Source organism: Phascolarctos cinereus, unplaced genomic scaffold (assembly GCF_003287225.1).
Source record: "Phascolarctos cinereus isolate Bilbo 61053 unplaced genomic scaffold, phaCin_HiC Scaffold_1;HRSCAF=81, whole genome shotgun sequence".
NCBI classification, from domain to species: domain Eukaryota; kingdom Metazoa; phylum Chordata; class Mammalia; order Diprotodontia; family Phascolarctidae; genus Phascolarctos; species Phascolarctos cinereus.
This window is the reverse complement of record NW_027555514.1, coordinates 247,688,684-247,705,343: the sequence shown is the minus strand read 5'-3', so window position 1 is coordinate 247,705,343 and position 16,660 is coordinate 247,688,684. Positions and strand designations below refer to the sequence as shown.

Sequence of the window (16,660 nt, the reverse complement as noted above, 5' to 3'; positions counted from 1 at the left end):
TTTGTTCTGGTCAGTCTCTGGTAATTGTCCACATTCAATCTGCATCATTTCTGTACCATCATTCCGAATTCTTTAAATAAATAATGTATGTATTTAGATTATCCTTAAGACTAATTCTAGAGGAGGGAAATAGACAAATGAACATCAAGAAATATGAGAATCACTGTACCTATTGATACTTTTTAATGTGACCACCCGGTGCAGTGGTGATCCTACATTTCAAAACATTCTTTAAAATAGTTAATAAAGGCTAAATGTGTCAAAATTGGATGAATAGCAAGTGACAAAATATTTTTTTGCAAAAAGGGCTATTCATGTTTACATGAAGAAGCTCCTAATGCCACATTTAGGCCCTATTTTACATGGTCACTTTACAGATGATATAGTGCTTACTTTTAATCATTTAAATTGAGGGCTGAAGATACTGTTATGGACAACAGGAAACTACAGATAATCCAGGAAGCATTCAGTTCAGATTAAAAAAAAAAGAGGTTATTATATAAGTGCTATACTAGTAAATATTTATTTGTTGATTTTAAAATGCAAATATAGTATTTTAGAAACTATTCCAATACTTTTGTCAAATTTACTGAAGTGGCATATTGCCTCCATTTGAATTATAATTAATAACAAATATATGGGAATATGTGTGTCTCAATGTCAAATTTCATTTTATGTCAGGAATAGATTTGAAAAAAAAATATTTTAATTATAAAGGAAAGCCCAGCTTTCTTTGCTAGAGATCACCTCTTCTATCACTGATGGAAATTAAAAGAGCAGGGAAAAATTGAGGGAAAAATAAAGTCTTACCTGGATAAAAGTACCTGAATTATTTGGTAATAAACAGAATAGTATTGTATAATCCCATTGGGCTTTGAAGGAGGATCCCAAAAAAGAATTATTGATGAGGAGGTAAGGTTTGCATAATGGACATCTTTTGGTGGATCCCTGGGTGCTGGAGGAAAACAAACAGTATTTATCTTCTCAAACACTGGTAATTATATTTTAGGTGCCTAGAATGTCAATGTTATTGTTTTTAAATCTTTGGATATGTTAAAAAATGATGGATGCATTTTAATCAACTCCAATAAAGGAGTGGAATAAACCTGACAAAGCTACTTCTTCACTTTTTTGGGAGAAGGGGTCAGCAGAACTGAAGAACTTGGGGGTGGAGCACTAAAATAATACAGCAAAGAATTCCACGTAAGCCAGATCGTGTCTCTGAATGATATAACTGGGGTTTCCTCCAACAAATAACAGAATGAACTCATAAAACACTGTTTCCTCTAATAGAGCTATTGCCTAGAATCCAGAGGGCAACATTATAGCAAGACTGGAGTCAGATGCCATGTGGAGACCTAATTAAGCAAGGAATTATGGGGTTATGCAATACACAAATAAGGGACAGAGGAAATATACAGCAGATAATTCAATGTTGTACAGTTATGTCAGTGTTAGATTTTGGGCTTCAGTGCCAATTAAAAAAAAACCTTACTTAGGATTTGACATATGATCCTTTTTCTTTCTGAACAGAATTACATTTTTCATTAGCTTGTTTCCATGAGAACTTACCTCCCTCCGGTGTCCTAAAGCTAATGAGGTTACTTTTAATTTGTCCATCACCAAATCTTGTGCTTGCTGTGACATAGGCATTGTATTTAATATTATTTTCCAAATCTGCATATTCCAATGATGTTTCAGTTACATTAATAGCTTTTAGTGATGATTTATCCCTAAAGAGAAAGATGATATATACATGTGTAATTACACATCTGCTTAAAGTGACAAATATAAAAATCACACACACAAATTCTGAGTTTAACAATTGGAAGGTACCAAAACGCACAAAGAGAACTTCGTTAATTTGTTATAAATGGGGTGAATTTTTAAAAAAATGATAAGAAAAAATCATCAATGATAAAATATTTTGGAAGAAATGTAAGCCTATTACTTTCAAGTACATCCTTAAAGGTAAGGAAACAAGTATAAATCTTGCCTCAGAATGCTTGCTAGCTGACCCTGAACAAGTCATTTCATTCCTTTCAGCCTTGGTTTCCTCACCTGCAAAATAAGGGGGTGAATTTGATGGACTCTATACTTTATTTTTTTAATTTACTGCAGGTAAACAATGAGTCAGTTATAGAATTAAACAAAAGAAAGAAAACAGGCTGGACAGAGTCGATAGGAAGTATGCTCCTTGAAGGAAGGGACTCTTTCTTTCTTTCCTTCTTTCTGTGAGGCAATTGGGGTTAAGTGACTTGCCCAGAGTCACACAGCTAGTGAGTGTTATGTGTCTGAGGCCGAATTTGAACTCAGGTACTCCTGACTTCAGGGCCACTGCTCTATCCACTGTACCACCTAGCTGCCCCTGAAGGGACTGTTTCAATGTTGGTTTTGTATCCCAAGGACTCGGCATGTGCATGTACATAGTAGGTGCTTAATAAATGCTTGATTAATTGAATAAATTTCCTTTGGAAAATTCAGCAGTGCTTTTAATGATTCCTAACTTCTCCTTGAAATAAAGGCCCATCTTTTCACATCAATATTATTCTGACGATAACGTATGACTGTGAGTCATGAAATCTAAAAGGTGAGGTTTTGGAAGGAGAAGTATATGATGAGTGTGCATAGCCTGCAATACATTACCAGTGAAGAATGGTACAGAACTGTGTGATACAGCATCAGAGTGATGCAGAACCAAGAAAGGAAGTAATCAGTTATGAAACAAAAATGAAGGATAATGCAACCGATAACATGGAACATTCCCACCCCTGGCACATTGGGTGGAATCAATGGGAAAGATTTATGGAAAGACAAGAGCAAGAATTGCACAGGATGGGAAGGATGGAATGGATTGTGAACTGCACCACTGGACTACGAACCACATCAGTGAGGTCATGGGCTCTTGAAATAGTGAATCTTATGCAAATAGATACTCCTGACTTGGGAAAAAAATTGGACTTTAAAAGCATAAGAGTTTGAATGCCAATCCTGTCTTCACTAAACGTGTTATCTTGGTGCAAGTGATTTAATGAATAGGGAGGCTTCAGTTTCCTTATTTGTAGAATAAACAGGCTGAACTAATTGATTTCTAAGGTCCCTTCCACGCAGGACCAGCTCAAGCCAAGAGCCAATTGTTAACTTTCCTGCGTAAATAGTTACACCTCAGAAATTAGCAAATACTACAAATCAGTGCTGGATTTATTGTTTTTTCGGTTATCTAGACTTAAGAAAGTGATGGAGAAAATGTTAATAATGGATATTAAACTTAAAAGTGTGTCATATGCATAGGTATAGCTTTTGGAGAGCCAGTTGTTAAACATTTACCAGTATACCCTTGATTCCAGCTATAAAATCCTCTACACTAAATTCATTTGACAACATTAAGCATGCATTGTATGCAAGACATTGTCTTAGGGACTGGGGATAAAAAGACATGAACTGAAAAACCTGTTGTGATCCCAAATGGCTTACATTTTATTGGAACAAGCATTACATATGCCTTATAGAATTTTATATCTTATTCTAGTTATTATGGAAACTTTTTTTCCTACAGTTTTGAAATATGTGTGGGTTAAAATCTTTATGGTGTACTGAGGCATTATTTGGTGATTCTGAAAATGAACTTTTTGTTTTCAAAGCCTCAGGACACTGAATAATAAGAAGAGGTAATTTTAAGGACATTAACAGTGATAACTAAAACAATTAATTTCAGATATTATTCAGTTTCTCATTCATTCCATAAATTTTTATTGAAATAGTACTATTTGCAAAACACTGTGGTTGGCATTGTAGGGATGTCAAGAAGAATAGGACACATTCCCTGCCCTAAAGGGGCTTATAATCCAGCAGAAAGGCTTTCATATTCCCAGGGATTACTTTCTTCCCACAGAGGCAGGCAAGCCTCTTTAAAAATGAGATTTTTAACTGAAAAATAGTTGGAAAGCTCATCATAATGAAAAATTATTGAACCAGTGCATGAGATTGTAGACAGACTGGATCAGGCAAATGAGATCCAACTGTCAACAGTTTCATTCAGCATAACTTTATAGATATGGTGGTGACAGCTTTCTTTACTATCACTTTTGACATACTATGAGATCTTTAAATAATTTTTATGCTGCATTTATCACTCTCAAAGCAAGATGATCTGATCTAGTAACTCTACCCAATTCTATACTCTTTTCATTTGTCACAGGTCATCAAAATACTATGAATAGCTAATCAAATTTAACTCTGGAAAAACTGTGATAGTGTCCTAAAATAAACTACTTAAGTTATTTTCACATTGAAAATCATATTTTAAATATATATGCCTTCTGCCTGGAAAATCTACCAGAGCACTAAATCTCCCTAGACCCCCAAAGCCCTTAATATTTTAATAAATCATATAGAAAAGGAAGGTAAAAAAGTTGTTGTTGTTGTTACTATTGTTGATATTTAAATACTATAGGAAAACATCAGTGTAAAGTACCCTGATTTTTTTGGAGCTTATGTTAGTAGTTAAAGCCATTTCCTTACACAGTGTATCAGATAATAAGTTGGCATAATACAAATGTGGTGGTTCTATTATTGACAATTAAGAGAAATTTTCTCCAAAGAAACATGAGCAGTTCTGTTTCTTTTAAATTCTATTTGTTGTCTACAAATTTCCTGGTTCAGCTAGATTTTATGCAAAACTCAGACACTGTGATGAATACATTATTAATTAAGATAACCAACAAATCTTAAATGTGACAAATACCAATTAATACCCAAAAAACCCCTAAGTGAACAATGTAGTAACAGACTAGAAACACCTGATCATTGATGTTGAAATTATTTCAGAATCAGTTGACAGTTTTTACCAAGATGATCCAATATTTAGAACCAATTTTTTTAAAAATCCAATTTAGAAGAAAGGATAAAGATGAGAAGAATAAACAATGTGTTATTATAAGCCTGCCACCACTTGTTTAAATACTGTAATGAAAAAAGAGGCAAAAAAGAAGGAAAAGGAAGGAAGGAAGGAAGGAAGGAAGGAAGAAGGAAGGAAGAGGAAGAAGAAAGGAACAAATGAACAAACGAAGGAAGGAAGGAAGAAAAAGAAGTGAATGAAGAATGACTATTTATAAAGATTCTGATATGGTGTTAAATGGGAAATTTATAGAATTCATCTATTGCAGATGTGTGCTGACTTTCCCTCCCACAAAAAAAAATGAATGACATACTTTTAAATTTAATCTGCACTATTAATATTTTATACCTAATCTCATAAGTCTAGACAATCAATAAAAGAATAAATTTACATTATTTTGTTTGTAACATTGATGTGTAACATTTTAGATGTAGATGCTAACACTGAAAATTTGACAATTGGTTCTTGCAAGCTAGAATGAACCAGCTCCAGCAGATCCTATCTGTTTGTCTGTCTGTTTGTCTATCTATCTATTAAGTTGAAAAGACAACACCAAAGATATAGATGATTAGAAAAGGAGACAAACTGATCACGTAAGGGAAAGTGAGGGGATCACACTCTAAATATCATCCAGATACCCAGAATTACTAAAAAGAACCAGAGGATGCCAGAATCATGATCCAAAAAATCATCACAGGCTATATTAACAGCAACAATAAGTTAGCTTTTATATATCACTTTAAGGTTTTGCCCCATGCTTTACAAATATTATCTCATTTGATCTACTCAACAACCATAGGAAATTGGTGCTATTATTACCTTCATTTTACAAATGAATCTATATGAAGCGGATTGATCTAAAAAGATGAAATTCAGTAGCTATTTTCACTTTCATTCTTTTTTTTTGAGTCTTCTTATACAAAATGACTAATATAGACATGCTTTATGGCTGCACATGTATAAAATGTATTGGATTGCTTACCCTCTCAGGGAAGGGGGAGGGGAGGGAGGGATGGGATTTGGAACTCAAAACTTTTAAAAATCATTTCAAAAACTGTTTTAATATGTAATTGGGGAAATAATATATATTATAAAAATGAAATAAATGTAAAGTTTTATAGATTCTAAAAGGCCACTTCACAAGTACAGGATACGGGAGTCATGGTTAGACAGTAGTTTGTCTCAAAAATATTATACTATAATAGTCAGTAGGATGGTGTAGTAGCCAAAAAAGTTAAAGCTATCCTAGGCTGTATTAAAGCCAGACTTCATGCAGAGAACTGTGTTTAGTTCTGGACATTACAGTTAAAAGAGACTTTGATAAACCAGAGAGCATAGCAAAAACAGGGCTAACCATGATGGTGACAGTCTTTGAGTCCATGTTATATGAAGACGTTTAACTGAAGAAGAGAAGCCTCAGGGAAATGGGTTAGCTATCTTCAATTTTGCTTTCTTTGATACTGCTTGGTAGTTCAATGCATAGAGCAGTGGGCCTGGAGTCAAGAGGACTGAGTTCATATCTAGCCTCAGACACTTATTAGCTATATGACCTTGGGCAAATCATTCAATCTGTTTGTTTCTGTTTCCTCAGCTGCAAAATGTGGATAACAAAATAGTATGCACCTCACAGGGCCGTTGTAAGGATCAAATAATGTAATGTTTGTAAAGCACTCCGCAAACCTTAAAGTATTATATAAATTTTTATTTTTATTATTATAAAAGAGGAATTAGACTTATTCTGTTTAACTCAGGAGTCAGAACTCAATTTAGCTCTGATGCCAGGGAACATTTCCTAAGAATCAGAGATATACAAAAATACATTGAAGGGTGATAGTTCCCCCTTCTTGGAGGTCTTCAATCAGTGGCTCCATGATCACTTGTTAGGGAGACTGCAGTGGGGATTCCTCTCAGGGTCTTGTTTTACTCAGATGGCCCCGAGGTCTTTCCAACACTCCAGCTATGTTTATTCTGCAATGCCTCCAGTTCAGAGAAAAGGTCCTCCTCTCTGAAGATTTTACAAAAAGACATAGACAAGAATTACATAGGTTGAGAAAGTGTGAAAGGTCTGGAGATCTATATCCATGCATAGAGTAGAAACATTAATGAGATCACAGATTCATCAAAATAAGCTTATGGCTTGGACTTTCTTATTGGGGATGTCTAATAATAAATAATTACCAGTTTTGAGAATGGGTGTATAAGTAGTTAAGAAGTCAGTTTGGCATTAATATGACAGTAGGCTGACAAAATTTTAGGGATAATGAGAAAAGAAGGGAAAATAATGTTTATTTTCCTCTATTACAGTGCTACCAAAGTCTTAGTACAGTCAAGTTTATTAACTATTATTATTAACTATTATTATTAACTATTCTTATTAAATTAATTAACTATTAAGTTGAGCTACTATTAAACTATTAAAGCTTAAGATTGCTCTAAGACTTTTGGGATAACCTGGAGAGGATAAGATGTTCTTCATAGTCACACTCTGCTCTGTGGAAAAAGGGGGCAGTTTAATAACTCATAACAATCTGTTCCATTCTTTACTGTGGGCCTGTCCGGCTGCTGTTGGCTCAGGGACATTAATTGTCTCCGTGAAGCTGAGGATAAACTGAGCTATGGGAGATGATGTGGGGGCGGCTCCTTCCTTCTCTGCATTTAGTAATGTGCATTCCTCCATATGCAAGGGGAGAATCAGGCATAACATTTGATATTTTGGAGGATGTATTCATGGAATAATTAAGAACTATAACTAACCAGAGCAGAGCTCAGTTTGACGGAATACAATAAAATCTTTAGGCCAAAAAAAACAATCAAAGTTTTGAAAGTACTTTGTTGACATGCATTTGGCTGAGATAAGGTCATAGAAATAATGCTCAGAATTTCTTATTCCTGGGAAATTAAGAAACTGCTCTCTATCAGTTGAATAATAATAAAATAAAGTTTTTACATGGCAGTATCTCTCACACTATTTAATCAAGAAAGTTTAAACAAAATTCTTTTCCCCATTCAAAAAGAACAGTAGAGATAGCTACCCTTTAGAAAGGCAAACTGATCATCAGATTGTAAACATAGCTAGAAGGAACCTGGGAGGTCATCAAATCCAACCTCCTCCTTTTTCAGATGAGAAAACTGAGGAACACAGTGAGCAATCTGATTTACCCACAGTCACATAGCTGGTGCTTGAGGGAAGATTTGAACCCAGGTCTTTCTGACTCCAAATCCAGATATCTATTCATTACATCTCAAAAGCTGGACAGGGTGAGTTAATACTAATTGGTTTCAAATAAAACAACCAAAAGGCAGGAAAGGTCCCTTAGTGATCACACAGTATACACTTTTACCTCCAGTTACAGGAATACATGAGTATCTTTTCAGAAAGATTAGTGTTGTCTTGATGTATTTTAAACTCCCTTTCCTTTATTCACAGTGTGGCAGCTAAGTTGCATACTGTGGAGAGAGTGGTGGACTTCCAGTCAATAATGGCTCCTTTGAGTTAAAATACCTCTTCAGATACTTCTCTCAACATCAGCTTTCTCATTTTAAAATGGGAATAATAACAGCATTTGCCTCACAGGGTTGTTGCAAAGGTCAAATGAGACAACACATTGAAAGTGCTTGACCAACTTTAATAAGCACTAAATAAATACTACCTATTATTAAAAAGACTCAACACTCTCTAACGATGCCTTCATAGCATTTACTTATCCCTCAGCTTTCTATTCCCCAGACCCAATGCTTTAGATTTTTCTTTTAATTAAAGGAAATGATAGGAGGACTAGACTAATAAAATTGACAGTTCAGTGGAAATGCTCTGAGCTAATAAGTTATTTTGAACTTTAACCAATTAATTGAAATGCTGTGGAAAAAAGGAAAAAACTAGAAAGAAAGTAGGTGAGAAATGACTAAAAAATTGTGGTATATGGCCATGATAAAATACTACTGTACTGTAATGAATGATTCAAATGAGAAATTCTGAGAAACATGGGAAGACTTGTGTGAACTGATGCACAGCAAAATGAAATACACCCCTGAAAACAATATACACAACAACCACGCCCCTACCTCTAAGCCAACCAGCTGCCAAGTCTAACCGATTCTACCTCTGTAATAACATCTGTTGATTTGCCCCCTCCTAACCACCCACCTAGCTACCATTCTGGTACAGATCCTCATCATCCCTTCCTAGACTAGTGCAACAGCTTCCTAATTGGGTTCCTCTACTTCTTTTTTCCCCTTTCTAATTAATTCATCCTTCCCAGAGCACTCCAAGTACTCTTCCTAAATCGCATGTCTGACCTTGTCAATCCCCTACTTAATAAATTCCATAGGATCTCTATTGTTTCTACTGACTTTTTAAAGTCCTTCACACCATCAACCTTACCTAATTTCTGATCTAATTATACATTACTACTTTTTTGCATACTATGTTCTAGTTAAGTTGGTTTTCTTGCTATTCTTCACAATTGGTTTTCCATTTTTCTTCTCCAGATCTTTGCACTGGCTGCCTCTCATACCTGGAATGCACTCTTATTTCACCTCCATCTCTCAGAATCCTGTTTCCTTAAAAACTATTCAAATATTGCCTTCTCTGTGCCAACTTTCCCAATCTCCCTCCTCCAGCTGGTAGTGGCTTCCCAATAACAAATAAACAAACAACAACGAAGCCTCTTGCATTTATTTGCATATCCTGAGTGATGCATTTGTTGCCTCCTCAATAGAATTTACATCCTTTGAAGGTAGGTACCTTTTTGTCTTTGTATCTTCCATTAATAAATTGATTAATCAGTGATAGGCTAGTCTTGTTAATATCAATATTAGGACTTTGATCTTATTGGTTGTGAAGAACTCATCTTGTTCTGCCAGGAATCAACCATACCAAGTCTTTTAAAAGTGGAATTTTTTTGTGTGTGTCTAGAACCATACATTTTTTTTCTCTCTCAGACATAAGCTGATGCTTCCCAAAATAAGTGTTGGCAAATAATTTTTCAAAATTTCATTTGAAAATCCAGGGCGGCACATCCAACAAATGTCATCTAACTTAATGATATACCCGAGGCAATTGTAGAAGAAACCAGAGTCAGAAAATAATGCAAGTCTCCTGCCTCCCAATACAGTAATTTGTCACTTTGGTTCCACTTCTCCCTCATCTTTCATTCTCCCAATATATTTCCTTCAGTAGCAGCTCTGCAAGGCTATGCCAGTCCCTGCATGCAACTCACCCAGCTTGACTCCATGCCTTTGCTTTTTCCCCTACTCTCAAGTGCAATTTCCTACTCAGCTTTCCTATCGATGATCGAGCTTCTTGAATTACTGTCCATCATACATCCTTTTGGAAATAGATTAAAAGTCATTTCCTTTCGTAAGCCTTCTGAATTGCCCCATCCCAATTTAATTATTCATTCAAGGTCCTCTCTGGATCAAATACTTAGCTTATGCAAATGCTTACGCTACACAGGGGCCACAGCCAGGGCTTTTACTTGCCACACAGGATCACCCATGCCTCAAATTCAAATTTTGTTCTGCCAAGTAGAGCGGACAATCTCCAGAGTCCTATTTCAATACCTCATGAGGGCACAGAAATGTCCCTGGTTTTTTAATGACTATGTCAATAGAATATCAAAGTTCTGGTGGACCTTATAAAGCTAAAAAAAGTACCATAGGCTTAAACTTAGAAAGGATCTTAGAGTCCATCTAATTTAATTCGCTCATCTCACAGATTTGGAAACTGAGGCCTAGAGGAGAAGTGATTTCACTGAGCTCCCTCAGGTTGTAGGTCATATAGCTGGGATATGAAACCATGTTCTCAGGCTCCAAATTCAGTACTTTTGCCACTGTTTCATATTGAGTTCACCATCACTATAATCTTCTTACTGGATAAAACCTTTTGAAGCATTACAATATATAGTAACTGGCATTTAGAAAACACTTTACCTCACATAAACTTCATAGTGCCTATCATGAGTGTTCAAATCCCAGGTTGGTCATTTATCACCTCTATAATATTAGGCAAGTTCCTAGATCTAGATCTGGAGTCAGAAAGACCTGTATTCAAATTCCCCCCGGATGCTTATTAATGTCATCCTGTGTGAATTACCTAAGCTCCTTGAGCTGCAATTTCCTTATTTGTAAAATGAGGGGGTTAATGACCTCTGTGACCTCTTCCTGCTTTCATTTTATCCTATGAGACTATGGTCTCAGTTTCCTTAGCTGTCAAGTGGCAGGGCTGGACTAGCTTACCTACAAGGTCCCTTCCTAATCCCCACCTATGATCCAGTTATCTTCAATACACAGCTGAGCAAACTAAAGCTCAGAGAAGGTTTAAATGACTTGTTCATCAATGTCAGAGAGAAAAGATTTTGATGCCGGGTCTTCCTAACATCAGGCTCATCACTATGCCAATGAATGTCCCAACAATCATATTGGATTGTAATATCCTTGGAAACTCTGTTTTTCATAATTTTATGACTAGAAATTGCACTAAAGAAGATGCAGTCTCTTCTGTTTTGCCACTGAAACTTAAGGACTACTGGCCTTTCCATCCCCCTGTAGCTGACCCTTCCTCTCTCTGTTGACCCCCCTGATAAAAATATGGGCTCCCTGGGGGGCAGGGACCATCTTGCTTATTCGTTTGTATTCCCAGAACCTGGCACCATTCTTGGCATCGAGGAAGAACTTAACAAATGCTTTTTTTTTACTTCTCCCTTCCTTCCTTTCTTCTTTTTCTTTCTTTTATTCATTCTTGCATTCATTCATTCATCTGCCATAAAGAGTTTACTAAGTGTCTATGGAATAACTGGTTGCTTTAACTCTGGCTAGCCTCCATCCCAAGAAAAGACATGATCAATTCTTTAGCAGCCCAATCTAATATACAATTGGGGTCTTTCACCCCATTACCTTCTCATTCAGAGAATTTGTTGTACTAATTGTTCAGTCATTCAGTCATGTCTGACTCTTCCTGACCCTGTGGACCATATCACACCAATACTGTCCATGGGGTTTTCTTGGCAAAGATACTAGAGTGGTTTGCATTTCCTTCTTCAGTCAATTGACTTGTCTAGGGTCACACAGTAAGAGTCTGAGGACGGATTTGAACTCAGGTGTTTTTGACTCCAGGCTCAGCACTCTATCCACTGAGCCACCTAGCTGCCTCCATTCAGAGAACAGAAGACACTTTATAAGTATGGTGATTAGATTGGAATTGAGTACAATCACTGATGAAAAGCAAATACTTTCATGGTGCTTAGAATATTAGTAAATGAAATGCATGATAAGAATGAGAGACACAAACAATATCAGAGACAGCTAGGTAGTACAGTTGGGAAGACCTATGTTCAAATCCAGTCATAAACACTTAATAGCTGTGTGACCTTAAGCAAGTCACTTACCCATTATCTGCTTGGTTTCCTCCACTGTAAAATGGGGATAATTAATATCACCTACCTCCCAGTGTTGTTGCGAAGAGCAAAAGAGGTAGTATTTATAAAGTGTTATCATAGTGACTAGCACATATTCAGCATTTAATAAATCCTTTCCCCCTTCCATTATCATGTGGAAACTAATTAAATTAACATTGAAAATCATTGTAATTCCAGTAAACTAAAAATAAAATGCAACAGAAAAGCACAAGTGTATTTATAATCGATATAAAAAGACTATAGATTTTTAAAAGGAAGTCAATAGTTTTGGTCACTATAGTTAAACTACAATACTACTACTACTACTACTGATAATAATAATAATAATAATTGTAATTATAGTTATAATACCTCACAGCTGTATAGTACTTTAGGTTTATAAGGAAACTTATGTAATTATCTCATTTGAAGCCTCTTAGGTAGAAACTACAGGTTTTATTATTTTTATTTTAAAAATAAGAAAACTGAGTTCCATAATCATGCTTTTCCACAGTCATACAGCTTGTAAGCATTTGAGGGAGGATTTTAACTCCAGGCTGTCCTGCCTCTACATCCAGCAATCTTTCCACTACACATATTATCTCTTGTTTTATGTTTGTAAACATTTGGAATTTTATTTTAAAATATCACAACCATTAACATTGTCATAGTTAGTTCTCCTGAGTCTCCATACAATGATATTTGAGCATGCTCACAATGGTTTCTCATTGGTTTAGTCTTCGTTAAACAAACATCTTAAAAGAAGGAAAAGAAACTCAGGGTACTACCATTTAATTTGTTTTAATGTTGCTCCATCAATAGTGAAAAATACTAAAGTACAGAAGAGAATAATCATGATGTTTTGGTTAACATTATAAATATGGAATTCTAAATTTAAAATATTATTCCGGTTTAAAAAATAAATTTAGTAGCAAAGAAATAAAAAAATTAATTAATTAATTAAGCACTTATTATTTGCCAAGCACTAGGGATACAACTCTAAAAGTGAAACGGGCCCTACCCTCAAGAGCATACATTTTCATGGTGGGAAATGGCATATACAGGTATAAATATTTCTGTACATGTAGGTCCTTTCCCCTTTTTTATGATCTCTTTGGATACAGACCTAGTAGTGGTATTGCTGGATCCCTTTGGTCATAGTTCAAAATTGCTCTCTAGAATGGGTGGAGTGGTTCACAACTCCACCAACAATGCATTAGTATTCCAATTTTCCCACGTCTTCTCCAACATTTGTCATTTTCTTTTTTTGTCATTATTAGCCAAGCAGACAGTTATGACATGTAAATGGTACATACAGGGCAGTAGTGGCCAGAGATGGGTGTTTTGATTTGTAAGGTCACAAGGATGTTGAGTAGAATAATAGAGCAGTAGATTGAAATGCTCCTTCCAGACTCAACAGTAGAATGGATTTGAGTATGGCTTCTAGAGCACTTCCTAAAACTTCAATCATATGATTATCTCAATATGGTAATAACATAAAATGCCATAGTAAAAGTGTAAATCTTTATGTTGAGTACCAAAAGAATATATTAATACCATCTGAAGGAAACATTCTAATACAAAAAAATGGGGCAAACAATGATCATTTCCTATTTGATCTCTCTCTCTCTCTCTCTCTCTCTCTCCTCTCTCTCTCTCTCTCTCTCAGCAAGAAGCATTGTACCTTTAATGCAAAATACCACAAATGCTTCCTCCTAAGAAATGTATCATACACAGTCCTCTGACACATAGGGTGAAAGCTTCTTGCATGTCAGAGAGTCTTGGAAGCTTCTAGTAATTACAGAGTGTCAGAACTGGAAAGGAGCCATCTAGTCTACCTATCTATGCCCCCTCTGCAGCATCTCCAATGTCTGCTTAAAGGCTTTCATAATGGATGAACCCACTACCACGGTATTTTCTGAGGCAGCGAGGATGTGATTTCATCAGGGTAGGCAAAGTTTCCCTACTGATGCAGGTAGGCATCTTCTCAGTAATTCATAACCCCAGAGAACCATGGGCAACCATCAGAGATTAAGTGACTCACCCAAGGTAACACAATTTCTATGTGCCAGAAGCAAGTCTTGAACCTAGATCTCTCTGCCTCCTAGGCTGGCTTTCTACCCTCTACACTCTCTTGTTTTTCACCAGTCCATCTTAAGTTTGTTACCCTATGCCACTAAGAGTTGGGATTTTCCCCTCATATCAAGCCTCAGTTTGCCTCTTTTTAACTTCTATCCATTGGTTCTAGTTCTGATTTCTGGGGCCAAGCAGAACAAAGCTAATCCCCTGACATGGGTCACCACTAGGTGAGGTGATACTCCCTTTCCTCATGTTACGAATGCCTTATGCTTTGTGCAAACCATGACTCTGTGGGTCCCTCGCTCCCCTCCATGATGTTATCACTGAAACAAAGTGCCTTCCCCTCCCTGGTGGCACAAAAATATTTTTCTTACAAATATATGTCACTTGAAGCAATAGACTGAAGCCTTAAAATGTGTTTCATTACTCATAAAAAACCACATTTTAAATTCACTAGTGAAATAAGTGTCAGTGGGATAAGACAGGTTCAGGAAAACCTTGCTTCAAGCCTTGTACACAGTCATGCTACCAGGGACAAGTCATTTAACATCACCTGTGTCCCAGGTTACAAAGAATAGCTGATCAGCATCAGTGGAAGCAATTTCTATATTAGGAGTTCCCTACAGTGATAAATCACAGGATTTATCAGGCCAAAAAACAAAAAAGGGAAACTTGATATTTAAATGCTCTAAATAGTGAGTCCTTTTACAATGTAATAAACTGATTTATCTGTTTAGAAATCTCAGTTTTCTATCTATCAATCTATGTATCCAGATACCTAGGGATGGCTCAGAAGCAAAGTGGATAGACTGGACCTGGGGTCAAGAAGAGTCATAATTGACCTCATGCACTTACTGTCTGTGTTACCCTAAGACAGTCACCTCTGTTTGCCCCAGTTTTCTCATCTGTACGATGAGGATAATAAGAGCACTTGCCTCCCAGGGCTGTTGTGGGGATCAGGTGAGATAATATAACTGTTAGCTATTATTATTATTATCAGGTTTTCTTAAAGTACAAAACTAGACCTAACTATTATTTTTGTTGCCTTGTTGGAGACTTGTATAGGAAACTTCCAGCAGTTAAAGCCTCATCACCTCTACCTCAGCAACTGTCTGTAACCTGTAGGATCCAACATCTGGACCTCAAAGAGACCTCAGAGGTCAGCCAGTCTTACTTCATTTTACAGATGAGGTAACTGAGGTCCAGAGAAATGAAGGACATTTCAAGTATCTGGGGCACCATTTGAACCCAGGTCTTCCTGACTGCAAGGTTGGCTTTTCCTATAACACATTCTCTATAGCACATGGCTGCCCAGTATGTTATACACTCTATCTGGACTACATGAACCCAAAGGTCCTTTCCAGCTCTAAATCTAGAATCCTCTGAACATTTATAAAAATAGTATAGAGATTAAGGAACTCAGTTATTTCTATCGAAAAAATTGAAAACTTCATTTTACAAAAAAAAAAATTAACTCAGATTAATAACCTTGTTCCCAATATATAACCCAAGAGGTTTTGAAAGGAAAAAAAAAATCTGCATTCCTATTGTGTTACAGATTAATATTTGCTCTCAGAACCGTTTCCAAAAGAAAAAAAAAAGGAAGAAGCAGAAGAAAAAAAGAGGTTCTACCAGACATAAACTGTGTAATAGAGGATAATTCCATTTGGCTCCAGGGGTGGTTGCCATGACAACTTCACCGTGACACCAGACAACTGTTTCACCGAGAAGTCTCGTGGAGGAGAACCAGGAGCTGAAAAGAAGGAGTGAGAGATACAATGTGCAATTAAGCATCGTATCTGGAAGATGAGGTTAAAATGGAAATCTTTGGTTTCTTTCCCCACTCTAGTACTGTGTTAAGTGAACCTTCCACATCAGCTCAGTCCAAGGGCATGGTAGACAGACTTGTTTACTTTTAAAATAAGATGATAAAGCAAGATTTTGCATGGTGGTGTTAAAACATCTGTTTCTGTGATTCAATGGAAAAAAAAATTTCATGAGAAAAGAGAGTAATGGGCTTGTCACAGTGATTCACCCACTGCTCAAGTACATTTTGCTAACTTTTTGGACTTCCAATAAATGCAGAAATCTTTAGTGGTGTGAACAAATACACAATACAGTGAGATGTTTCTCTAGCCTCGTAAAATCTATACAAAATTATGTCTAAGAAGTGGTAATCCTACCTCTATCACTAAATCTATTGGCCTTTTCAAATAGGAAATGTGTTGTTATTTTGGCTATTTGTCATTAAAATTACAAAACAACATGAAAATCTCTTCACTAAACACCA

The 16,660-nt window shown here is 36.1% G+C and overlaps 1 protein-coding gene across 1 annotated transcript in view; it reads right to left on the bottom strand.

The window, feature by feature from the left end:
• The window catches only part of PTPRQ (protein tyrosine phosphatase receptor type Q), a 267,228-nt gene that overhangs the window by 162,413 nt on the left and 88,155 nt on the right, over positions 1-16,660 (bottom strand). The window contains 4 exon segments of the mRNA XM_020993501.2: positions 811-836; positions 839-955; positions 1,573-1,733; positions 16,003-16,123. Coding sequence (XP_020849160.2) covers positions 811-836; positions 839-955; positions 1,573-1,733; positions 16,003-16,123 — 425 coding nt within the window.